The sequence below is a fragment of the Zalophus californianus genome, chromosome 8, assembly GCF_009762305.2.
Source record: "Zalophus californianus isolate mZalCal1 chromosome 8, mZalCal1.pri.v2, whole genome shotgun sequence".
NCBI classification, from domain to species: domain Eukaryota; kingdom Metazoa; phylum Chordata; class Mammalia; order Carnivora; family Otariidae; genus Zalophus; species Zalophus californianus.
In genome coordinates this window covers 125,806,082-125,831,149 of record NC_045602.1, presented here as the reverse complement: position 1 = coordinate 125,831,149, position 25,068 = coordinate 125,806,082, and the positions used below count along the sequence as shown (strand labels likewise).

At 55.1% G+C, this 25,068-nt stretch overlaps 1 protein-coding gene across 1 annotated transcript in view; it reads left to right on the top strand.

Annotated features, from left to right (window-relative positions):
• The window catches only part of CDH22 (cadherin 22), a 67,471-nt gene that overhangs the window by 34,789 nt on the left and 7,614 nt on the right, over positions 1–25,068 (top strand). Inside the window, exons 6-9 of the mRNA XM_027623933.2 lie at positions 919–1,172; positions 10,135–10,271; positions 22,168–22,289; positions 22,404–22,521. Of these exons, the coding sequence (XP_027479734.2) occupies positions 919–1,172; positions 10,135–10,271; positions 22,168–22,289; positions 22,404–22,521 (631 nt within the window). The remainder of the gene's footprint in view (positions 1–918; positions 1,173–10,134; positions 10,272–22,167; positions 22,290–22,403; positions 22,522–25,068) is intronic.

The following is a 25,068-nucleotide window of genomic DNA, read 5'->3' as shown; positions in this document are numbered from 1 at the left end:
CCAGATTTCCAAGGAAAGCTGTGAGGCAGCCTGGCTTATAAGGCTCAACTCACATTAGTTGCTGCCGCCTAGGGACCTGGGAAATGTCTTAAGGAGACCCTCACAACTGAGGCTCAGAGAGGCTCAGAGAGGTTAAATAGATTGCCCACAGACACACAGCGAGTCAGCAGCAAATCCAGTGTGCTCTCCTGTCCTGGGGTTAAGGACCAGGACTTGGGAGCAGCACTGCCTGGGTCTGAATCCTGCCTCTGCCAGTGCCTAACTGCTAAGTGACTTTGGGCCTCGATTTCCTCTTGTGTAAAAGGAGATAATCACAATACAGGCCTCTTAAGGATGTCGTAAAATTAGATGGGTAATGCACTGGTACACAGTAAGTGCTCCGTGAATTAATAAATGAATGAAATCGGGTGCCTGGGTGGCTCAGCTGGTTAAGCTACTCCCTTGGGCTCAGGTCATGATCTGGAGTCCCGGGATCGAGTCCGGCTCCCTGCTCAGCAGGGAGTCTGCTTCTCCCTCTGACCCTCCCCCCTCACTCTTTTTCTCTTTTACTCATTCTCTCTCTCAAATAAATAAAATCTTTTTTAAATAAATAAATAAATAAATGCATGAAATGACCCAACCTACTGTGCTGGGGGTGGGTGCGGGAAGTCAGATGTCAGCAGCCTTTAGCCCTGATGGGCTGTGTCCCTTGGCAAGACTGTCCCCCGCAGTCTCGCTTCGTCCACCTGCAACCAGGGAGGGATGATCGGGGGTCTCCCAACAGCCTGTTCCCTGGTGCAGCCCACAACTCCCCGCGCCCCTGCAGAATCATCGCGACCCTGGGACCGCCCTGCCCTCTCTGGGTCCTCCTCCCCGATGTCCTCTTTCCCTGCGGAGCCCACCCGGCCCACTCACCTGCCCTCTGCTCCCTCCCCGCAGCGCCTGGACTTCGAGTCCCAGCCCGTGCACACCGTGGTCCTGGAGGCCCTCAACAAGTTCGTGGACCCCCGCTTCGCTGACCTGGGCACGTTCCGCGACCAGGCGATCGTGCGCGTGGCCGTGACCGACGTGGACGAGCCCCCAGAGTTCCGGCCGCCCTCCGGCCTCCTGGAGGTGCAGGAGGACGCGCAGGTGGGCTCCCTGGTCGGCGTGGTGACGGCGCGGGACCCCGACGCCGCCAACCGGCCCGTCCGGTGAGACCCCCGCCCGGGGCCACGCCTGCTGCCTGCTCTCCCGCCACCGCCCCGCGGACAGACCTCGGGCAGAGGGGGAGGGGCGGGGGGCGGAGAAGGGGGGTATGGACACAGAGATGCAGCTCAGAGACAAGGGAGACAGATGTGAGAGTGGTCACAGGGAGTCAGGGGACTCAGGACAAGGAGGGAGACCCAGGTTTGACAGACACGGCAGAATGAACAGGGCTCGGCCCCGGTCCTCTCTGTCCGCGGTGGCTCTCTCGGTGTCCTCGGTCTGTCCATCCACATGCCTATGACCCCCGAGTCCACTCTCTTGCCTACCCTGCCGTCTCAGCAGCTCCCCTTGGCTCCCCTAGGCACCCAGAACTCACCACGTTCGGAACTGAGCTCCAGGTCCCTCCACCAAAAACAAGGACCCCAACCTTCCAGTTGTTGAGATCAAAAATGTTGGAGACACCCTGCCTCCTGTCTCTGTCTCGTACCTCCCTCCAGTCAGTCAGCAAATCCGGAATCCCACCACCTTCTCCACCTGCGCTGCTACCCACCTGCTACCCCCTGGTCCGGGCCACCATTTTCTCTTATCCGGACCTGGATCCGGATTCCGGCACTCCCCCCTCCCCCCAACTGGTCTCCCTGCTTCTGCCCTGCCCCTCTTTAATCTAGAACTGGCCTGGGGCCAGACTGATCCTGTCCAAAGGGAAATCAGAACTTGGCCCTCCTCTGCTCAGAGCCCCCGAAAGGCACCCATCTGGCTCAGAACAAAAGACCAAGCTCTCACAATGCCCCCCAGACCCATGAGATCTGGCCTCACTGTAGCCTCTCAGACCGTTCCTCCCGAGGTCCTCCTTCCTAGTTCAGGGGGCTCAGCCACACTGGCCTCCTCACTGCTCCACGGATACACCAAGCTCACTCCACCCCAGGGCCTTTGCAACTGCTGATCCCTCTGCCTAGAATGTTACCCGCTTAATATCCCCACGATTGGTCCGCTGGCTTCCTCCAGGTCTTTGCTCAAGAGTCACCTTCTCAGTGAGGCCTTCCCTGACCACTCTTTCTAAAATTTCATCCCCACCCCAACCCCCAGCCCCAACACTTCACATCCCCTTTCCTCATGTTACTCTGTCCTCAGTAGCCTTCACCATCTAACATGTCACCTAGTTTTCTGACTCCATCGTGTGTCTCTCCCGCTACCAGATAAGCCCCGTGAGAGCAGGGAGTTCTGTGTGTTCACCACTTTACCTGATGCCCTGCACTCGGTGGACACTCGCTGACTGCCCTGATGAGTGAATGAAACATAAAAGAGAAAAACTGAGAAAAGAGAGAGAGGCTCAGGGGCCTGGGGAGAGCCTCACAGTGAGAGGAGGAGGTCGGAGAGAGGGGGAGCCAGTGGGAGGACCACGAGAGGAACTAAAAGAGGCAGAGGACCTGCCTGACCATGTAGAAAGCGAGGAGATCTGCTGAGAAAGCCAGAAAGGGAAAGAAAGAGAAATAGACACAGGGAGAGAGAGGGGTGAGTGGGGGCGGGGGGAGGCAGGTGGGTGGAGGGGAGGGGATGCTGCAGCTCTGTTGATGTTTCTGGAAGGGTTTGCGAAGTCCCTGACTGTGGCCCAAATTGGAAGAAGGTCAGGTAGAAGAGACGGGAAGAAAGGTTGTAGCAGAAATGATCCAGAGGAGGTCAGGGATGGGGCGAAGGGCCATTGTTGGGACAGACGGGAAGGAGATTCCTGAGCTCCCTGCTTCCTCCCTGAAACCCCTGGACATAATCAGTAAGTAATCCCAGAACCAACTATGTGCCAGGATCTGTGCTGAGCATTGAAGAGAGGGAGAAGAGAAGTTAATTTGAGGATCTATGCATTACATTGTTCCAGATGGGTAACGTTTCCCTCATCATCTATGTGAATGGTTCTCTGAGTTGTACAGTGCACAGCATGTGCAATCTTACATGGCAGCCCTGGGTGACGACAGAGAGATGCCTCCCTGCCTAACTGCCTAAAGGCTCTCAGACTGGGAAATACGCTCAGGGGTCTTAAAAGACTTCCTGGAGGAGGCAGGAAATGAGCTGAGCTGGTACTTGGGTATGGTCAGGTGTACATACGAGGTGAAGGGCATTCCAGGCAGAGGAACAGCCTGTGCAGGCATATGGAGGCCGAGGTAGCTGTGCCTGGAGAAGAACAGACCATGATGGCTACAGTGGACTGAGGGAGATGAGGCAGCAAAAGTGAAGTCTGGCAGGCCTCAGGGCAAGCTGAGGAGCTCAGACTCAGGCCAGAGGGCCAGAGGGCCCGGGGTTGCCTCTGCCCTCCTCACTGCCCAAAGCATCCTGCTGCCTCTGAGCTCCTCTGCCGCCCTTCCACTCAGGCTGTCGGGACAGTCTGTCAGCAGCCCCCTAGCCTCTGGCTGGGCCACAGAGCTCTCTCTCTCCAGGAAGGGATTATCACCCATGTGTGTGAGGAAACCAAGGCCCAGGGAGGGAAGGAGGCGTTCCCGGGCTCCCCCGGGTAGTTGAGAGCCAAGAGTAGGAGCTGAGTCCTCACCTCCCAGGTTAGTGCTCCTGCCTGCCTGCTCCCCTCCCCTGCACTGTCACGCTCACACCCGTTCTCAGTCTTCTCCCTGCTCCCCCTGTTGGCTTCCCTTCCCTCCAGCTTTTATCTGCACTGAAAGGGCCAACTTTGAAACCAGCTTCTCACCTTCTTTCATCTCTCTTTGCTGGCCCCTTCCCTGGGGCTCCTCAGATGTGGAGGCAGTGAGGAGCTTGCGACAGGTCCAATTTAACACCACAAACATTTACCCAACTCCTCCTCCTCGTCGTCCTCTGGGAGCCAGGCCCGGGGACAGGCAGATGACTCAGCCAAGGGCAGAGCTGGGGATGAGCACCCTCTCTGCAGGGGACAGATGCGGACATAGGAGGCCAGTGAGGGGCCACTGAGAGACAGAAGGGCTCCTCATGGGGCACATGTGCTGCCCAGAGCCCAGCTTGCATCCTCAGCTCCTGGGTTTGCAGGGTCATGGACTCAGTCAGCGCCTACACATTGAGTCAAGGGGGAAACAGTGGTAATAAGACCTCATCCCTGCCCACAGAGAGTTTGCCTTCTCCTGGGGAGAGACAGTCATCGAGTCGTGAAACATTTGTTGACACAAGTTGTGAAATAATTGCTGATAAGAGCTATGAAGGAGTTAAACAGGGTAATAAGATAGGGCAACAGGGGCTACTATGGATTGAGTAGTCCAGGAGTTGACAGATGAGCTGAGATCAGAATGATAAAGTGAGAGCCAACGTGCAAAGATGTGAGGAAGAGCATTCCAGGTAGTGGGAACAGCAACTGCAAAGGTCCTGGGGCAGAGGAGCTTGGTGTGTTCCTGGAGATGAAGATATTAAGTGGTATCCTGGGAGATTTTATAGGTAAAATCTAGGCACACTAGGCACCTGGGAAATACAGAGATGCAGATATGCAGAGTGGTTTTCTGAGTTCCTACACTGGGGAGTTGTTGCATTGTCCCCTCAGGAGGCATCATACGCAGTTTACAGATGAAGAAACTGAAGGTCAGAAAGGAGAAGTGACTCTCCCAGTGTCATTCAGCTTGAAGGGGAGAGGAATGATTTAACCCATGATTGTCTGCTTCCTGAATTCAGCCTCCTGTTATTTTACCCCAGCTTCTTACTTTCTCTGTGGTTAGGTGTCCTCCCCTGTGCATAAGGCACAGAGATGAATCAGACATAGGCTGACAGGAAGGCTAGGCCCCCATGTGAAGGCATCTAGTGACAGATCTAAGTCGAGTGGTCTTGGGCTGAGACCGGGGCTTGAGGACTACAGAACTCCATGGAGGGGCGAGTACTCGATGCACCACCAAGGGGAATGAGCACAGGCTTCCGCATATGGCCCCCAAGCGAGGCTGAAGAGGTGAGGTTGGAACAGGGAGAGGATGCTCCAGGTTGGAGTGATGGTAAGGGCCGGGAAGCAGGAACATAGTCGTGGATTCAGCAGGTTAAGTTCAACAGCAGGGTGATCAGCTGGATGAGCTCATGTCAAGGTGGGCAGAGAGGAGTACAGAGGGGCACTTGGGCCAGGCTGGGAAGGACCTTGAATGTCAGGTGGAGAAGCAGGACTCCATGCTTAGGCGATGGGGAGCCTTGGAAGCTTTGGAGGGAGAGAAGAGAGAGCTCAGAGGGGCCCATCTCTGGGTTAGGCAGCCTTGCAGATAGTCAGGCCCTTGATCAGCCCAGCATAGCCCTACACCCTGGTGAGTCTTCTTCGAACATCAAAACCAGCAAAGCCCACACTGGACCAGTGGGAGCAAACACCTCATTTCCTCCCAGCACTCCACAGTGGGGTGCAGCAGAAAGTACATGGGCTCTGGAATCAAAGAAGACTTGGGTCGGAATCTCAGCTCAGTTGTAGAACCATGGGACGATCACTGGACCTACTGCAAGCCTCAGTTTTCCCATCTCTATAATCGGCATCATGATAGTACCTGCCTCATTCATTTATTCAAAAATTAGGTATTAAATGTCTACTGTGTTCACTAGGTTCTGTGCTCGGTGCTCCCAGGGTTGGAGGGAGGCTTGTTTGGCACCTAGTAGGCCCTCAGGAAATGAACATTAAACATTTTCCTTTGTGGCCTGGACACCCATTTCTACCCTTCAATCTGCAACCTGTATTAATCACATACAAATTCCCAGGCATCATGTTTGGGCTTTGAGTGTGTGTCTTAAGCTGGGGTGGGGGGCAGGTGTGTAGAAAGAATCGGAGATGGGGTGGAGTGAGCAGAGAGGAATCCCTGGTGGGGGGAAGGGGAGCCCCTTCTGCATCTGAAGAGACTCTACCTCTAGTCGCTCGGGTGGGGGCTGCCTCATTCAGCCTGCTGCGCACATGTGTACATGAGCCCCCACAAGGGAGCCCTGGGAAGGCTGCACACACAGGAGCCTGTTGCCTTCCGTATCTCTCATGCCTGTGCGTGCACTGTATGCACATATTTATGCGGACAAAACCCACATAGTGCACGCCCAGGCCAAGAAGCAGGACCCTCCCCACATCCCCCATCCTAACCTTGACAACGGCAGCCCTTTGTGCCATTGGAGTGTGTGCGAGTGTCTGCAGGTGTGCCTGGCCGGCCCTCAGGAGAGTGCCCTATGGATTGAGACAAGGCCTTAGACAAGGCCCTGCACAGACCTGGGTGTCCACTAACCAGCCCTTTTGACCCAGGGCAAGGCACTTGGCTTCTCTTAGCCCAGTCTCCTCATCTGTGAAATGGGGGTGATAACAGTGCCTGGGAAGCTGGGAGGAGCTCATGCACGTAAAGGCCTTCTGCAGGCCTGGCATGAAGTCTTGCTGGCAAAAAAACGTGAGAGCAAATCCACAGGTCATGTGGCAGGCGCCCAGCACTGCTAGAAGTGTTCCATGGGTAGCTACTTGTCCAACCCTCGGAGCTGCTCAGTAAGGTAGGCATTGTTATTATCTCCATTTTCAAGAGGAGGAAGCTGAAGAACAGAGAGATCAAGTGATTTACCCAAGGCCACACAGCTAGGTTTCAAACAGGCAGATGGGCACCAGATCCGCACTCCTGACCATCATTCTGGGTCCTCCCTTGCACGCATGCACAGTCATGCACACACAAGCACCACACACTACCCGACACCTACCCACACCCTCTGTCTGCACTCCTCCACCCGCACATGCTCCCGTTCCCCTCCCTGCCGTCCAGGTCCTGGCTGACTGAATGAGGAGCCGGACCTTCTAGATCCACGGCTGCCTCCCACCCTTCTCAGCCTGCTGGAGATACTCCAATGGTCCGCTGTCAGCACATGGGGCCTCCCACCCCCGGGGCACACAGGCCACACACTGGTTGGAGGGGACTCGCCTGTCCCCCTTACTAGATGTTTCTGAATAATAATTAGAATAACAATCATCCTCTCTCACGGAGTAATTTTCCTGGAGCTCAGCTAGGCACCTTATCCCCCCAGCTAGGCATTTAATCCTCCCAGCAACTTGCAAGGTAGGATTATCATCTCCATTTTGCTCAAAATTAAAGTTCAAAGATTGAAGTGACTCATCAGGGGCATCGCGGACTTGGATCCACACCCAGGGCTAAGCAGCTGCCTCTTGAGCCTTAGGTTTTCCAACAGCAAAGCAGTATCACACACACACAGACACACATGCACACCACTCACATATTCAGGTCACACACACACACACACACACTTTCTGCCCACAACACCGACCAGACGCACAACTCATGCACCTCACCTACACGCGAGGTCCATAAGCTTCCCCTCTCCCGCCCCCCATGTTTGCCAGGCCACGCTCCTTGCTTCATGCCGCGCCCCTCCACCCCTCCCTCCCACTCACTGGCTGGCTTCCTGAGCTGGAACAAAACCACCTGGGCTCAGCCAGCCACACTGACCTGCAGCCCCAAGTCTTTTGCTGGTTAATGGCAGGTCCCTGCGGCCCACCCCACAGCCTTGGGAACGGCTGCCTCCACTTAGATTCAGCACCCCCCTTCCCCTCCAGGAGGGAACAGAAGAGAAAAACCGGGAGAAAAGACGAGGGAGTTCTAAGTAGGAACGGGAGAAGCAAGAAGATGGCAGGCATCCTCCCACAAGCCCTGCCTCATGCCCAGGCCCGACCCAGTGATCAGGAGACCCAGGCTGTATCAGGCCCTGGCCCTCTCCTGGACTCTGTTCTCCCAGGAGAATCGGGGAGGTTCCTTCCAGCCGAGCTGACACTCGGAGCCTGGTTCTACCTCCTTTGGACCCAAACATCTGACAGGCCCAGGCTGGGGACGCAGAGGATCTGAGGCTCCATGCTTTGCAGCTTTGGGTGGTTCAATGAGCTATAAAAGAACTCTGGGTAGAGAGTCCCAAATTTGGGTACAAATACCAATTCTGCGACAGCTCCTGTGCAGTTTTGAGCAGGGTCATCACTAGCCCACAGGGCATCTTTGGATAAATAAGAAAAGATCCCTTTTGAGAAGATCCTCCCTCAGCTAGGATGGCAAGCTGAACACTGGTTAGACTTTAACCCCATTTCACCCCTTCAGCCTGGTTGGTACCTTTGTGCAGGATACAACCTGCTCAACCATATTTGGCAGTCCTAAGCTTGGCAGGTTTCCTTTCTGAGCCTCAGTGTCTTCATCTGCAAAATAGGGAAGATCCCATCAGCTTCCCAGGGTGCCAGGCAGGGACTTCATCTGTCTCATTTGCTCTTTTATCCCGGGACCTAGCACAGAGCAGAACAGAGAAGGCACTCAGTTAATGTCTAAGCATAAAGAAATGCAGGGAGGGATGGCTAAAGGAAAAGCAGGCTACAAATTATTAAGTGCTGTGCTAGTGGAAGGAAGTATCATCTTGGGTCTGAAGTCCCCCATACACTTTTGCCCAGGTCAGGAGGCCCCAGGTTGGTCAGGGGCAAGGGGGATGTGGGCTTAGCAGCTTAGGGACAGGGAGGAGAGTTGATGGGAGCTCAGGAAACTGGCGGTAATGCCCACCATACCCATACACACAGCCTTTTACAAGTTGGCCGTAGCTTTCACCATCTTTGCCTCCACCCCAGTAACTATGAAAAGAATAAGGGATGTCACCTATGCATATGCCCAGACTCATGAATTAGCCCCTCTAACTCACACCAGTGTGAGGGAGTACAGGGGAGTACACCCCCTTTTCCAGATAAGCAAACGGAGGCCAGGGAGGTCCAGTGACTTGTCCAAGGTCACACAGGTGAAGTAAGTAGCCTAGGATTCAAACGCAGCTCTGATTACTCTCAGATGCGGGCAGTCCCACTGGGTGTCATTATTCCCATTCAACAGATGAGGAAACTGAGGCCCCAGGGACGTTGTAATGCAGCTAAGCCCCACTATAGGGTCGCTTCAGGGCTTTGCGCCTCCAGCAGCGGGCGTTTCTGGCGCCCTCGCCTCCCTGGGCCTCAGTTTCCTCCTCTAGGAGATGGGGAAAGGGTCCCTTTCCTCCCTGTGGGAGGGGCCGGGTGGCTCAGGCTGAGCTCCGCCCCGCCAAGCTTCTTTGTCCTCGCCGCACAATGCATGCGCCCTTGCTTGGCGTTCGAGGCCTTTGTGGGCCGCGCAGCCTGGCGGCGCCCCCGCCCGCGTTATCAGCGCTGGGAAGCGGCGGCCGGAGCTGGCTGGGCCTCTCTGGGCCGCCGCCCGAGACATATGTTGGACACGGGCCTTTCAGGCCTGGAGTCGCCGCACAAAGGCCCGGGAAGAAGGCGGAACAAAGGGCTTTTTCACGCGGCAACTGAAAAGCCGCAGATTAGCTCGCGCGTGCTGCGCCGGCCGGGAAGGGCCGCCGGCCGTCTCCCCCGGACCTCTCGCCACCGCTTTCGCTCAGCCGTGTGGCCGGGCTGGGGCCTCCACGCCGACCCCCTTTCTCCTGCTCAGAATTCCCCTCGCGCCTCCCCGCCCAGGACATGTCCAAGCCCTGGATCCCGCGCCCCGCGGGTGCCCGTGCCACACTCTGCCTGCTCCTCCGTTCGACGCGTTGGGCGCCGTTAGCCGTTCTCTGAATTATTCCTGCCCGCCATTCTCTGAATGATTCATTGCACCTCTGTTCCCCCCATCCGCCCCCCAACCCATGCCAGCCCCGCCCCCTCCCCAAGCCCAATTCGAGGGTCAGCTCTTAGGGAAAGATAATCGAATATGCAGTGAGTGCCAGGGACTTTGCCCACTTCCAGCCTCACAACTGTGGGGTGCAAATTATTAGCCCCATTACCCAGCAGAGGAAACCGAGGCTTAGAAAGGTTGAGCGTGGCCCGTGGTCACACAGCCGGTACTGGTGCCGCAGAGAGGCAAACCCACATCCCTTTCCACCCCTCCTCTCTTGGAAAGGGTTTCTCTGCTCCTGATGTCTCCCAGGCAGATGATGCCTCTTTTGGGCGGCGGGGAGGCTGGTGGACTTGGGCACGGGCTCCACCTGGCGCCAGGGCACCTTCAATCAGCCCCACCCTGCCTCCCTCAGGTACGCCATTGACCGCGACTCGGATTTAGACCAGATCTTTGATATCGATGCAGACACTGGCGCCATTGTGACGGGCAAGGGGCTGGACCGCGAGACGGCCGGCTGGCACAATATCACGGTGCTGGCCATGGAGGCGGGTGAGCCGGGGGGCGGGGCGAATATCGGGGCGGGGCGAAGGCCGTGTGAGGGGCGGGGCTGAGGCGGGGCAAAGAGGAAGAAACCGGGCACAGATGGCCGGGTTGCGGGAGGCAAAAACTGATGCGGAGGAACAAAGACCTGGGAAGGATCCCAAGCCAAAAGGCGAGAGCTGGTCTGGAAGCTGACTTCCTTCCTCAGCATTTATTGAGCACCCACTACATACGAAGCCCTGTTTTAGAGACTGAGGATACAGCCTTGAACAAGACAGAAAAGCTCCTGTCTTTGTGGAGGAGCGCTAGACTGTCAACAAACAGGTGTACATATGCCGGATGATGTGAAGGGCTAGTGAGAAACCGGGAAGGAAGAGAGCCGGGGAAGGGGACTGGGAAGAAGAGGGTGTTGTTCCTCTTAGAAGAAGGCCTCTCTCAGAAGGAGCCATTTCAACAGAGACCTTAGGAAAGTGAGGAAGTCATGCCCATGTCCGAGGGAAGAGTGTTCGAAGCAGAGAGAACAGCCAGTGCAAAGGCCCTGAGGTGTTAGTTTGCCCAGCATGTTGGAGGAATAGCGAGGAAACCAGTGTGGTTGGCGAGGGGCAGAGTGATCGGCCCTTGTAAGTTCTTTGGACTTTGCTCTGAATAAGGCGGGAATCACAGGACAGGGGCGCCATTTGGGCTGAGGAGGGACATTACCGGACTGGATACCTCTGGCTGCTGCATGAGAATGGATCCTTTGGGGGGTGAGGGGGAACTTAAATGTGACAGTGGCAGGAAGACAAGACCGTGGCCTGGCCCAGGGCGACAGCCATGGAGGAGGTGAGATGTGGTCAGCTTTGGGGGACAGGCTGAAAATGGCACCCTGGGATTTTCTGATGGAATGACTGGCGTGGAGATAAGAGATAGAGAGGGGGTCCGGGACTACTTCAAGGTGCTTGGCCCGGCTTCCCGGAAGAGCGTGCGTGTGTGTGCGCGCGCGCGCTTGTGTGCGCGCGTGCACCGCGGGCAGCTTGGTGCAGCTGGCACGGGTGAGCGGCAAGAGGAAGAGGGGAGGCTCTATGCATGGGGTCCAGATAAGTAAGCCGTAGAGGTGAGGAGCTAAGACCGCAGGGTTCACAGAGGCCCAGGAGAGGGGAGGGGGCAGCTCCAGGCCTCCTCCAAAACCAGAGCAATGCTGCCTGGACCTGGTCTCCAAGCACCCCCCACCCCAACCCCCATCGGCTCTCAAGGTCCAGGAGCTTGCAGAGCTGCCAATAAGCAGTCATGACAACAGAGAGACTCAGAGCCTCTGAGCCTGCGGTGCGTGGGCGGGCGACATTCCAACTTGCCCCTGCGCGCACTTGGTGGGGGGGGGCCCCAAGTCCCTCCTGGCCCCGCGAGCCCCCTGCCAGCCTTCCTCCTTCTCCCCGTGCTGGCGCCCTCCCCCTTTGCAGGCCGGTGGGCCAAGGAAGTCCCTAGGCTGAAGTTCCCTCCGTCTCTTTCAACTTCAGTTTAAAAGAAAATACAAAGCTGGCTCAAACCTCAGTGCCTGCTACTCGGGAGCCTTTGAATCCACTCCTCCACCTCATGAAAGGAAAGTAACAAAGGTGGCTGGAGAGGAAGTGGCGGCTGGACTGGGGGGGAGGAGAGCTCCCCCTCCTTCCCTCCCTGAGCCTGCTCCCTGGGCGGCCAGGGGAGACTGGCCTGGCTGCTGGGCAGAGAGCCCCCTCTCCCTGCCTGCAGATACATCTCCCCCCACGCGTCCGGCTGCGCCACCCTGCCTGACGTCCCACTCGGGTTAAGCATTGTGCTTCTGCCCAGTGGGTCTCTTTGCAGAGAGCAGCTAGAGTGGTATACAAAGTCTATAATGCTGCCATTTCACAGAAGAAAGAATGTGGAGGGGACTCTCCCACAAACATTTTACAGTGTTTACCTCATCCATATTCTGGGCTAGAGGCTTTCTAGTGTGGACTTCTATTGAATCATGATCAGTAACCGATCAGCACCACTTTACTGATGAGAAGATCGAGGCTGGGAGAGGAAACTTGCCCAAGGATGTGCGGTGGCAGAGCTGGGATTTGGAGCAAGTCTGCCTAGTTCCCTCCGCAGCAAGGCCACGTGAGCTCCTTTTCCTGGGTACTCTCTGCAATCTGAGCCCCACCTCTCTCCCACCCACCAATGCCTAGCAACCGACCATGGGGAAGATGAGGCTCTGGAAGGAGACTGATCACTGGGCTAGAGACCCTCCCCCCTAAGCTGCAATCAACAACCCCTGCCCAACCCTGACCAGGTATTAATCAATGAGAAAACGAATGGCTCCCGCTTCACAGAGCTAATGGGAGGATTCAATAGGATCATGCATGGAAAGAACTTGCCTAGTACTTAATAAGTGCTCAATTAGAGGTATCTATCGATCTTGACTCTGGGCACTTGACTTCGAGCACTGACTCTGCACAAGGCATTTTACAGTAGTGCGCTCGCTCGTTGAATCTTCCCACCTAAGAGGTGTCGGTTCTGCCCTTATCCCCAACCTATGGATGAGAAGTGAAGTCATCTGTCTAAATTTCCAGCCCCAGCCTGTCTGACTCCAAAGCCCTGCTCTCACCCAGATGCCCCTCAAGTCATGTTTTTTTGGTGCCAGGCACGAATCCAGGAGTGTCACAAATAATCCACCACTCCAGCTTCTTGCCATCTCTGCAAGACAAGGGCAAAATTATTATCCCCACTTTACAGAAGAGGAAATAAAGGCTCAGGGTGGAACAGCGATGGTTCCAAGGTCATGGAGCAAATCCACGCAGGGTCAGGGCTCCACCCCCAGACCTCCTGCTTCCCAGCAGCCAGCCCAAGCCCCCAAGTTCAATGCCAGGAGGTCTGCCTGTCCATGGCCTCCTGCTAAGCATCCATTTGGCTTCCTCAGAAACAGAGGATGCTGGTGGAGTCACAGTGGCCCTGCTTGCTCCGGGCATAACAAACCCGAGGTGACAAGAATCAGAGGGGAAATATTTATACACAGTGGCGGAGCTTGGCGAGCACCTTGGAGAAGGCTGAGCTGGGTCGGGAGCCGCCGCCTGCTGTCATACTGGATTACCTCAAAGACTCCCCAGCCACTTAGTATGCCGGCTCCTTCTCCCCGAACTTCTGAGTCATCCATTCTGCCCATGCAAACGCTCCTTCCACTGACATTATCTTTAACGTTTTGTAATCATGAAATATTAATGACCGATATTGAATTTAAAGTACAATTTGTGTCTGAATCCTTCGGTGGAAAGGGCAGTTGTAAAGGGACAGTCTTCAAAGAGATGGCGGTGCAGACTTGGAAGGCCAGTGCTGGGGTGAGGGTTCCAGGGGCCGCATCCGGCCCCCCTCCTCCAGGGTCGGCTGGCCCTAAGCTGGTCTGTAGTGGGGGAGGGGCAGGTCTCTAGCCACCAGGAACAGCAAAGAGTTAACCAGATTAGCGAGACGCTTCCCCATCTGGGTCACCCCAGGCCAAGTACGTCTTACAGCACCCCGGTTTTTCTTACAAACTACGGAGCGCTCGTCATGATTTATGTATGTATTTGTGTATTTAGTTAATCTCTTCTCCCCGGGAAGCTGTACCTTCTACGAGGGCAGGGTCTTGTCTGCATCTGCGCTATTTATACCAGGCCTGGCACTTAGTGGGCATGTGTAAATATTTACTGAATGAACCGATAAAGGCGCTGGCCCACCCAGTGAGGAAAGTAGGGTGGCATGACGCACGAAAACGGGTCAGTTGCACCGTTCCCAGCTCTCTGCATTTGGACGGGTCACTCTCCCTTTCATTGCCTTACTTTTCTCATCTGTAAAATGGCACTGTGTTAGATGGCTGTAGATAATAATTTTTTTTAAGATTTTTATTTATTTATTTATTTATTTGAGAAACAGAGAGCGAGCAAGAGAGAGCAAGCACGAGCAGAGGGAGAGGGAGAAGCAGACTCTCCACTGAGCAGGGAGCCCGACATGGGGCCTGATCCCAGGGCCCTGGGATCATGACCTGAGCTGAAAGCAGACGCTTTACCGACTGAGCTACCCAGATGCCCCAAAGATTATAATTTACGATATCTTTACAATAATAGCAGCTTCTGTTTGTTTGAAGCTTACGATGTGCCAGACATCATACTGAATGTTGTACATAAAGCATCTCATGTCATGTACGTTAGAATCTGTGTATGTAAAATGACTAGCATGGTTCCTGACACACGGTACTTGTGATTCATAGCCAGAGAAAAGAATCTGAGGGAAGAAGGAATGTCAGAGATGATGGACTCCAGCCCCCACCCCCACCCTCACTTCACAGCTGGGGAGACTAAGCCCAAGGAAGGGAAGCAACTGGCCCAAGTCCAGCAGTGAGGCCTTATGACTCCCAGTCCAATGCTCCTTAGGAGGACAATAGGGATGGGGGTGAGAGCTTGCAGTGGGATGAGATGCAGAGTGCTCAGTTGCCACAAGGACACCCTCCGCTCCCCACATGTCTACCCCCAGCTAGTGTTTTCAGAGGGCCTCTCCTCACTGCCCATCCCGGTCTGGGTGCTGCGATCTGGTGGTAAGCAAGGCTCGGCCGCTGACCTCGGAGCTCACAGGTAGGCGGGGGAGAGACACATCAACAGCCAGTGACAACACGGAGCGGAAGGGGGCAGTGGGCACTCAGGAGGAGCAGGGAGGGACTTGCCTACCCAGAGGGGAAGGAGGCAAAAATCTTTCCCAAAGGAGGGGACATCTGAATTGGGTCTCAAAGGCTGAGGAAAGGGAGTTTGGGTGCTCGAGGCAGAAAGACTCAGAAGCTCAGCCGTGCGCTGGCCATTCTGAGAAACAGGGAGACTGGGGCGGGGGCAGAGGCTGGGGTGGGGGATGGCTGGAGCAGGCGAGGTGAGGTGAGCATGCAGACCCTCACTGGTTCTCTGCAGGAAGGGCCTTCAATGTCCTCTGAGGAGCCAGACATCTCCTGGAGACAACAGGGAACCAAGGCAGGTCTTGGAGCAGCAGAGTGACATGGTCAGACGTGCGGGCCCAGTGTTCACTCGTGAACAGGACGGGGCTGGCCTGGAGCAGGAGGGCACATGGGAGGCTGTGGTGAAGCCTCAGGCTTAGACAGGAGCTGGGGGTGTCAGGGCAGGGCTAGGGCGGGCAGGGAAGCTGAGTGTGGTGCCATCTGGGGAAGAGGCTTGGCACGGTCCTACACGGAAGGGGCTGCTTCAGGAGGCACTGAGCTCCCCATCACCAGAGGTGTAAATCAGGCCTGGGCTCCTCTTGGACTGGGTAACTCCCGGAATCCTGTGGTCCCTGAGTACCCAACAGAGGCAGCCCGGAATAAAGATTCTGTCGTGTCCATGGGGTCTCCAGAGGACAGCCCAGAACATCAGGACCAGCTCAGCCCTAGGAAGGAAAGCTTTCTCCCACCCCACCCCCATTCCAGAGTCCCTGATTCACCCCGAAGTCCTCCTTTACCCTTTGGAGGACTACACAACGCCCCCCCCCCCACAACGAAGCCTCCGGTCTCCCCTGGGAAGCCAAAGGGATCATCAAAGCCCTGAGAGAGACAGAGAAGGGTGCCCAAACCTCCTGCTCCCACTAAAGGTGAGTGAGGACAGGGCAGGGGTCTGCAAGGAGTCCACTTTTGGCAGCCCTGACACCCCTCCCCTGGAGCGCCCCCACTTCTTCAGCCAGCTTGTCTTGGCCAGCGGGTAATTGGGATGATAAATCTTCCTGCCCAGCTGGCCAGCTCTAATCAGAGCCTGGTGTCTGGATGCAATTTAATTCTCTCGGGAAGGGGAGGAGCTGGGGGGGACTGAAAAAGAGGGTCCGCTCTGCTGCCCACCCTCCACTGCAAGTGAGTGAGAAGGAGGTGCCTCTGAGCTGCCCCCCAAGCTCTCTCCCTCCCCCGCCCCTGTCCCCTCCCCCTCTCCTTTCCCCACCAGTCCCTCCTTCCTCCCCCCACTTCTCACTCTTACTCTTGCAACCTCCCTTGCCTCCTTCTCTCTGGGCTTCTCCTTCTCTCTCTCCATTTGTTTTACTGATGAGAAAACCTTAGTCCAAAGAGAGAGGCAGGAACAGCAGCACATAGCTTGACTCTTGCCCAGATGGAGGGGCCCTGGAGGGGGTGCACCCCCTACAGAATTAGTCCACCCGAGGAGGTATTGGTCTCTCCCTGTGGCCTCCCCGGTACCCCAGCATAGTCAGGGGTGCCACAGGCAATGAAACCCATTCATTCAACAATCTTTATTAAGCACCTACTATGTGCCACGCACATAGCAGTAAACAAAATAGAAATTCTGCTTACTTTCTAGGGGGGAGACAAGTGATGAGCAAGTTAAGAGTTAAGTAAGTAAAGACATAGGGGGTGTTGGGTAAGTGCTATGGAGAGAAAGCAGGGAAGGGGGTGTCTGGTGGGATGGCAAGGGACACATTTAAAGAAGGTCATCAGGGGAGGCTCTCTGAGAAGGCATCTGGGGAAAGATCTGAAGGTGAGAATGGAGCAAACTTGGAGCAGAGCTCAAGAGAGGGGTGAGCAGGGCGCCTGGGTGGCTCAGTTGGTTAAGCAATTGCCTTCGGCTGAGGTCATGATCCCAGGGTCCTGGGATCGAGCCCCACATCGGGCTCCCTGCTCTGCGGGAAGCCTGCTTCTCCCTTTCCCACTCCCCCTGCTTGTGTTCCCTCTCTCACTGTCTCTCTCTCTGTCAAATAAATAAATAAAATCTTAAAAAAAAAAAAAAGAGAGAGGGGCTGAGGGACAAGGCCAGGGAGCTAGCTGGAAGAGCTGCATGTGGGCATGCAGGACTTGGGCTAATATTCTGGTGGCCGGGGACTGAGGCAGTCAGGGAGACCTTCCAGGAGGAGGCAGAGACATTTGTTAGGACGTTTAGGACGCTGAGGCAAGTGGGACTCTGACAGCTAAAGATGGCAAGAAAGGCAGTACCATCTGATGATTAGAAACTCCCCCTCTGGAACCAGACCCGGGTTCGAGTCCCAGATTGATCAGTTGTTCCCTACGAGACCTTGGGCAAGTTCCTTACCTCTCTGAATGGGTTTCCTCCTCAGTAAAATGTCAATAATACTAGTCTCCACCTCCCACAAAGGTTGACAGGAGGAAACGGGGCAGCACAGAGCCTGGCCCACAGCACATGCCTCGCATGTGTTTGCTGATGTCTTTCTGGGAAGGAGCACGTTCCTAGCAGTGCCCTTAACAGAGTCACCAGGCCAGCTCCCATTTCCTCTTCCCTTCCCAGTGGCCCCCCCAGCCCTCCAAGCCTAGTTTGGTTGAGATACCAGGTGAGTACCTGCCAGGGGCTGGGGTCTTCCTTGGAAGGGATCCAGAGTCTCATTATCTACAGCCTCTTCCTCTTCTCCCGGGTGTTTGCATATGCTGTCCCCATTCCCTGGGGCACTCTTTCCCTCGCATGCCGGTCACCTGATTCCTTCCTAGTTGGATCTCAGCCTAAAGGTCACTTACCCCAGGGAAAACATCCCTGCACCCACCCTGCTCTTGAACCTTTATCTCTTAGCTCTTGTCAGAGTCTGGAGTACTGTCTGTCCCTGCCTCAAGACCGAGAGACCGTATAGGTCTTGCTCACTGTTATGTCCTTGGCACAAAGGAGGCGCTCAATTCCTAATCATCAGCAAAATCCAGCAGCCTCAGCTCCAAATGGCCCAGTCCGATCCCCTGGCCGTTATACGTCAGGGTCTCCAAGGCCCAGAGAAGGTAGGAGACCTGCCCACGGTGCACAGCAGTGCTCCCGCCCCTGGTCCAGGGGCCCACTGAACAGCCCACCTCCTCGGGCCCCAGGCCCCCAGGGTTTCACCTGCCACCTTCCTGGATTCCTAGCGAGGTAGCTCAGAGAGGGAGCCCCAGGCCGAAGCACGTTTAATTTTCATCTAGGAACTGGTTAAGGCTGCAGGCCTGCTCAGCTCTGGGCTGTCAATCAGCCTTCCTCAAGGCTGCATCAATTAGTTTAAAAATATTGAATGCAATTTTGCCTGACACAACATATTGCAGCTACTGCAAAATATAATTTATTTTAGAAGAAGAAATAATTAAACTAATTTGCATGTCAGTCAGCTGAACTGAGATGCCAAGAGGGGGGTTGGGACCCATGAGGAACCCAGCCCTGGGAGAGGGCACCTGCTGCTGGGCTTTGGGGAAGGGCCACTTGGACCTGGGTCCGAGCAGTAGCTGGTGCTAGATGGACAGATACCCAGGCAGCAGGAGGGCCTACTGGCCTTGGATCTAGACCAAGCATTGGCCGTAGAGGCAGGAGACCCAGGACCCAACCCAGCTCTGTGCTGACTCCCTTATGGCTCTGGGCGAGGTCCTGGCCCTCTCTGGGCCTCAGTTTTCTCATCTACAAAATGGGTTTAACAAGACCTCCTTTACAGGTTGTTTTGAGAATCAAATGAGGTCATAGATAAGAAAGTTTGTTATTGATTGGAAAGTCCTGCGCAGGGTGAAGATTAATTAATTGATGGAGTCTTTGTTTTATCCCAGAAACATTTAAGACGGTAAACTTATGAATTAATTATTAACAGTGATCACAAATGTGGCTAACTGTGATCAGGAGGGGTTTAAAGGAAGTCCACCAGAAGTAAGATAACAGGTTGGACTCCCCCACCTGCCAGTGGTTGGCAATCCCCCGCCACATATTAGATTCCTACAGCCATTAAAAAACCTCAGTGACCACGCCTTGGGCATCACTGTGTTTCAAAGCCTTCCCAGGTGATTCTTTTTTTTTTTTTTTAAAGATTTTATTTATTTATTTGACAGAGAGAGAGAGAGACAGCGAGAGCAGGAACACAAGCAGGGGGAGTGGGAGAGGGAGAAGCAGGCGTCCCGCAGAGCAGGGAGCCCGATGTGGGACTCGATCCCAGGACCCTGGGATCATGACCTGAGCCGAAGGCAGACGCTTAACGACTGAGCCACCCAGGCGCCCATTCCCAGGTGATTCTAACGTGCAGCCAGGCTGGACGCCACTGCGATGTCATGGGCACACAGGCTCTGGGGGTTCCAGGCCAGCCCCAAATCCAGGGGTCCCTGGGATCAGTTCTGCCGGTGGTAACTTGGCAACATAGAGGCACACCCCTTCCCTGCTCACTCAGCTGCCCCACCTCTGAGACCTGGGATCCACAGCCATGCCAAAGGGTTCAGGGCTTTCCCAGGAGGTGACCTGTAGCATTTTTAAAAAGGAGGTAAGAGGGGTGCCTGGGTGGCTCAGTCGGTGAAGCGTCTGACTCTTGGTTTCAGCTCAGGTCATGATCTCAGGGTCATGAGATCGAGCCCCACGTCGGACTCTGCACTGGGCGAGGAGCCTGCTTCAGTCTCTCTCTCCCTCTCCCTCGGCCCCACCCCTCCTCGAAAAAAAAAATAAAATAATAAAAGAGGAGGCAGGACAATAACGAAAAGGTAATTATGTGAGGTGAAGGATGTGTTAGCTAACCTGATTGTGGGAAACATCCCACAATATATATGTGTATAAAATCATTACATTGCACACCTTATATCACGTTGTCAATCCTATCTCAATAAAGCTAGAAATTAAAAAAAAAAAAAAAGAGCAGCTAGAAGAGGCCCAGCAGATTGTAAAGGAATGGCTCAATAGTGGGGGTCTCGCCAGTAGTGGACCCGGCCCCCCTGCAGCATGTCCCCCTCAGAGGAGCTGGCCCTGCTCTGGGGTCGCCCTTTTGCATGGCACATAGGCCCCTGCGCCCCCTCCCTCTGCCTCAGCGGGGAGAGAGGTGCCTGGTCCTGGCAGCGGGCCTCACCCTCCCCACCTCCCCTCCTCCCAAACACACCCACCTTCTGTCTGTTTAAGTTCTTCAGCAACACACTTTTAAAAATAACGGCTTGCCCGGCATTCCCAGTCACGACTCCGATCTCCCGCCCCCAGAAAAGCCCCCTCTAATCACTGAAGCGGCAGATCTGGGTGAGCTGAGAAGATAAGGTGCCCCTGGCTAAGGGGAGCTCCAGAGAGGGGTTGGGGGTCTGCGTTAATTAAGGACTCGCCCCCCTCCCATCCCTGACCCCAGGAGGTGGCTCCACCTGCCCCCGGATCCCATTTCTCCTTATCAACACACACGCAGCTGCAGGCCACGGCGGCCCTGATCAGAGAAAGAGGCAGCCCACCAGCCCCATTCCCCCCAGAACTCATGGGGTTCCTGGCTGCTGGGAAGCTTCCAGGCTGCCCCCAAAAGAGCTCCCTGCCCGCCAGGTTAGATGCCTAGCCACCCTGCTTGGAAGGGGGTGGCTTCCTCTCCCGGTCCTTGAGGTTGCTGGTGGATAGAACTTGTCGGTAACGAACTCATGACTAAGATAGCTGAGAGCAGGGCACCAATGAGCACCCAAGAGGTCCAGGGGACAAGGGACAGAAAAGGCCAACATTCCAGGTACTGCTCAGAGAGGGCAGGCTGGGACAAGCTATCCTTCAATCACTTGATGTCATTGCTGAAAGGACACTTCAAGGATGTCTGTTTATTTAACAAATCCTTATATAGCACTTGTTATGTGTTATATACACAGTTTAAAAAAATGCTTCCCAGATAGGAACTCAATCTTTCCTCTTAACCAACCCATTACTAGTAGCTCCATGTTGCCGGTGAGAAAACAGAGGCACCGAGAGGCCAAGTAACCTGGCATAGACCACACAGCTACTAAGTGGCAGAGTTGAGATCAGAACAACTTGCCTCGGAGACTTTACTCTTAATCACTGTGCTCCGTTCATTTTCCAAATGTGGAAAGGGATATCAGGGAGGGAGGACCAAACACTGGGTCAAGGACAGAGCCATGCCTGGAACTCAAGCCTCTTTCCGTCCATGTTCTTCCAGGCTTCATTCATTCGTTCAACAGATGTATTAGAACTTACTCTGTGCCGTATCCCACAATGCTGGAACCTGGGGGTCAATACATCAGGGACCTTGACCTCAAAGACATCACAGGTGGGGGTGTCATGGTTTTGCTGAAGACCCTGGCCAAGACCCACATCCAGTGGACTTGTCTTGCCCTCTCAGAATCAGGTCTTAAAAGAGCAGAGGTTTGAGAGCCTAGTTGCCAACTGACCAGTTCTTTAAAGTTTCTCACGCTTTGTTTCTCTTCTGCAATGTGGAGATAGAAATTGACCCAAGCACAAATTGACCCAAGCACAGGATTTCCACATGGATACCTGAAATGATGGATGTGGATGCTCCGGGTGCGTTCTGCGCCCTTGATGGTGATGGGATGTCGAGAATAGGATGTTGGTTGACGGCAGTGGTGATGATCGTGTTGCCGGAGGTGGGAGCGGGGGTAGCTATGTGATGGTGACGTGGGTGTTTATGGGGGTGGGTAACGGTAGTAAGGGCGGGGCTGGTAATGGTGTTTGTGGTAGAGAGAGTGACCGCATGGGTGGTGATGATGGTGGTGGTAAGGGCGCTGATTAGGGATGGCCTTGGTGTTCGTGATAATAGAGTTGAGGACGGTGGTGCCTTAGGTAGGGCAGTGGGGACACCATCATTCCGATGGCAATGGTCTAATGGCGAAGCCAGCAGGCTGGTGACTGCGAGAGTGGTGGGATTGGAGATGGTGGTACTGGTGGTCATGTTGGTACAAGGACAATGCTAATGAGGGCAGTGGAAACAGGACTGGTGATGGTGATGGCGAAAGTAGTGGTGGGGATGGTGTTGACGACAGTGCCAGGTGGCACTGGGGGTGATGGTGGTGGAGGCAGTGGTGGTCATGCAGGGACGGTGGTGGTGACGGTGACAGCAGTGATGGTGGTGACCCCGTCATGCCCGCTGTCCTCAGTGCTAATCCTGTTCCCTGCCGGGTCAACCCACAGATCTCTCAGTGTGACCCTGCTGCCTCTCCTTGTCCTCATGGCAGATGGGGGGTTGTCTAGGTCTCACACTTGATGCTGCTCACCCCGCTCCTGTGCTCTCACTGCAGACAATCATGCCCAGCTCTCCCGGGCATCCCTAAGGATCCGAATCCTGGATGTGAACGACAATCCCCCAGAGCTGGCCACTCCCTACGAGGCAGCCGTGTGTGAGGACGCGAAGCCAGGACAGGTACGTGGAGGGGCTGGGGCCTGGGGGTTCTTGGGACTGGCTGGGACACCCTCTACCCAGGTCCAGTGTGGACTAGGCCTCACATCATCTCCCTGCCCCATCCTCCCCCTTCAGCTGATCCAGACCATCAGCGTGGTGGACAGAGATGAGCCTCAGGGTGGGCACCGCTTTTATTTCCGCCTGGTGCCCGAAGCTCCCAGCAACCCTCACTTCTCCTTGCTTGATATCCAAGGTGAGTTACCTTGGTGAGTTACCACCAAATCCTAGGATGCACGAGGGAGGGGCCTAGCCTCCTCCCCTCCCCTTCCCGTATTACCAGTGGAGAGACTGAGGCACCCAGAGAGCCAGTGTTGGGTCCAAGATCACACAGAAAATCTGGGTCAAGCTAGAGCTGTTCCCCAGCCCACTGGCCAAACCCTGAAGAACAAGCCGGGGGCGGGTGGGCGGAGTGGAGAGGGGGCACCCCAAGAGAAGAGAATGGAAAGATACAGGGAGGGAACAGATGAGGAGTAGGTGGGCCAGAGTCCTGGATGGAAAGAGCCCCCTGGTCTAACTGAAGATTGAAATAAGTCACGTGCGCACACTCCCACCCTTCAGTTTAAAAAGCGCTGTATTCCACTCATGTTTCCCTTTGCATCCTCACGGCCACCCTAGGGGGTGGCTTCCTTACCCCTCCCCCTATTTTACGCGTGATAAAACGGAGACTCTAGGAGGAAAGGGACCCACCCAGGGCCGTATGGGGAGTCAGCGGCAGGCTGGGAATCCAACCCACCCCTGTCTCAGATCCAGAGTGCTTCCTGCTTTCGCTCTCTTGCCACCTTGAAAGGGACTGCCCTGCCCAGCCTGAGCTGATCCCACTGTGAGATGTGCCCCAGCAAGTTCCTCAAGAGGCCGAAGTCTGAGCCTTCGAGCACTGAACTGGGGGTGGGGGGGCGTCAGTGGATTGGGAGTGAGGGCCCTGGGTCCCAGGCCAGGCTCAGCTGGGGGCTTTCTGTGCAGCCCCAGCAAGGTCTGCACTTCCTAAGCCTCCATTTTGTCATCTGTAAAATGGGGCTAAAAGGGCCTGCCCCTGAGATGGCTAGGTGGCCCCAGCAAGATGAGGGTATATTGTTAGTACCTGGAACACGTCATCTCCTGCATTCAGCAATTATTTACTGAAACACGGTGCCTCTATATCAGGCACTGTTCTGGGCCCTGAAATACAGTGGCAAACAAGACAAAATCCCTGCCCTCATGGAGGTGACATTCTGGTGAGGGGAGGTAGAAATCAGACAAGTGAATAGTATGTTGGGGCTGCTAAGTGGCTGGAGGGTAGATAATGCAATCGCAACAAGAGTCTAGACTTGATTTTGTTCAGTGCTGGGCCCCGAGTGCCTAGAGCAGTGCCTGGCACATAGTGGGTGTTCCATAAAATGTGTTAAACAAAACAGGGGAAAATAAAGCAGAGTGACAATAGGAGCTATTTTAAATAAAGGGGCCTGGGAAACCATCTCTGAAGGAATCAATAGTGAGTATAACTCTAAAGGAAATTAGGGAGTGAGCCATGCTGATAACTGGATCAAGAATGATCCAGGTGGAGGGAACAGCAAGTGCAAAGCCCTGAGGTGCGAGCAGGCCCAGGATGTCCAAGGAACGGGGGGCCTGCGTGGTTGGAATGAGTGGATACCAGGACTATGAGATCAGGTCATGGTGGTTCTTTCTGACCCTGGAACAGGTCTGGGATCACCCCCAAGATCCTTACAACCCTTCCCTCCAAAAGGAGGGACCTCAGTGGCCTCCGAAGCCAGGCCCTCTGTATTTCCGAGAGTAATATTAAAAATATTTCACAACCAGTGCAGTTCAGATGACCAACCGAAAGGGACACTGACCATAAATAACCTGGAGCAGGCCCCTGGAGCCCCCACTGTGCCAGGCTTTACCCCCTTAGTGGCTTGATTGTGTCAAAGTTGGGGGTGGGCACGGGGGGAAGGCTGAGGCAGCAGGAAGGACTTGGGCCTCATAGCGTCAGAGCTATTTAGACCTTTTTGGAAGCATTTCAACGCTTTAACAACCGGTAGTACCTTGCCCACGCATTATTCCAGTGGTATCCTGAGTTGGCCCCAGGAGATACAAACAGCCCCGCCTTGACCTCGCCAAGTTCACAAGTCTTTCCAACCCGAGGGCCTGAAGTTCTGTCCCAACTGCCTCTCTTTGATGGGGAGCCGCCAGGTGCTCCCATCCTGCGTGACCCCCCTGGAAGGAGCTCCAGGAGCGAGGGTGGCAGCCGTGTGCTAAGCTCAGCACAGCCGTGGAAGGGCTCCTCTGCCAGGCCCCTAGCCCCTTCCCACGGCCTGCCAAGCCCCCTCCTCCTCACCATATAAATATCCTGGGTGACAAACAGCTACCCCAACCCATCTGTTTCTCTGTACACATTTGTAGCCAGTTTGGAAACGTGATTTATAAATATTGCTTTTGCAGCCAGGGATTGACACTGATGTATGTCAGGCCAGATGGATGGATACAATGCTGGGTGCAGTTCCTGCCTGGAAGGGTGGGGAAAGGGGCTGGGGTGACCAGCAGCTTCCCCAGGTGAAGCCAGCCGCTGCCCCGGAGGGCTGCTCGGGAGGTTCAGGGATGGTGCCCAGGGATCCCCTTTGGTCAGGTGGAGGAGTGGCACGGACCAGAGCTCTGAGAACATATGCCTCCGTGGCCAAAGGCGGCAACCCTGAGAAACAAACATCGCCTCTCCACTCCTCTGTTCTTGCTTGGGAATTTGAGGCTGAGCCAGAGCCAGCCACTC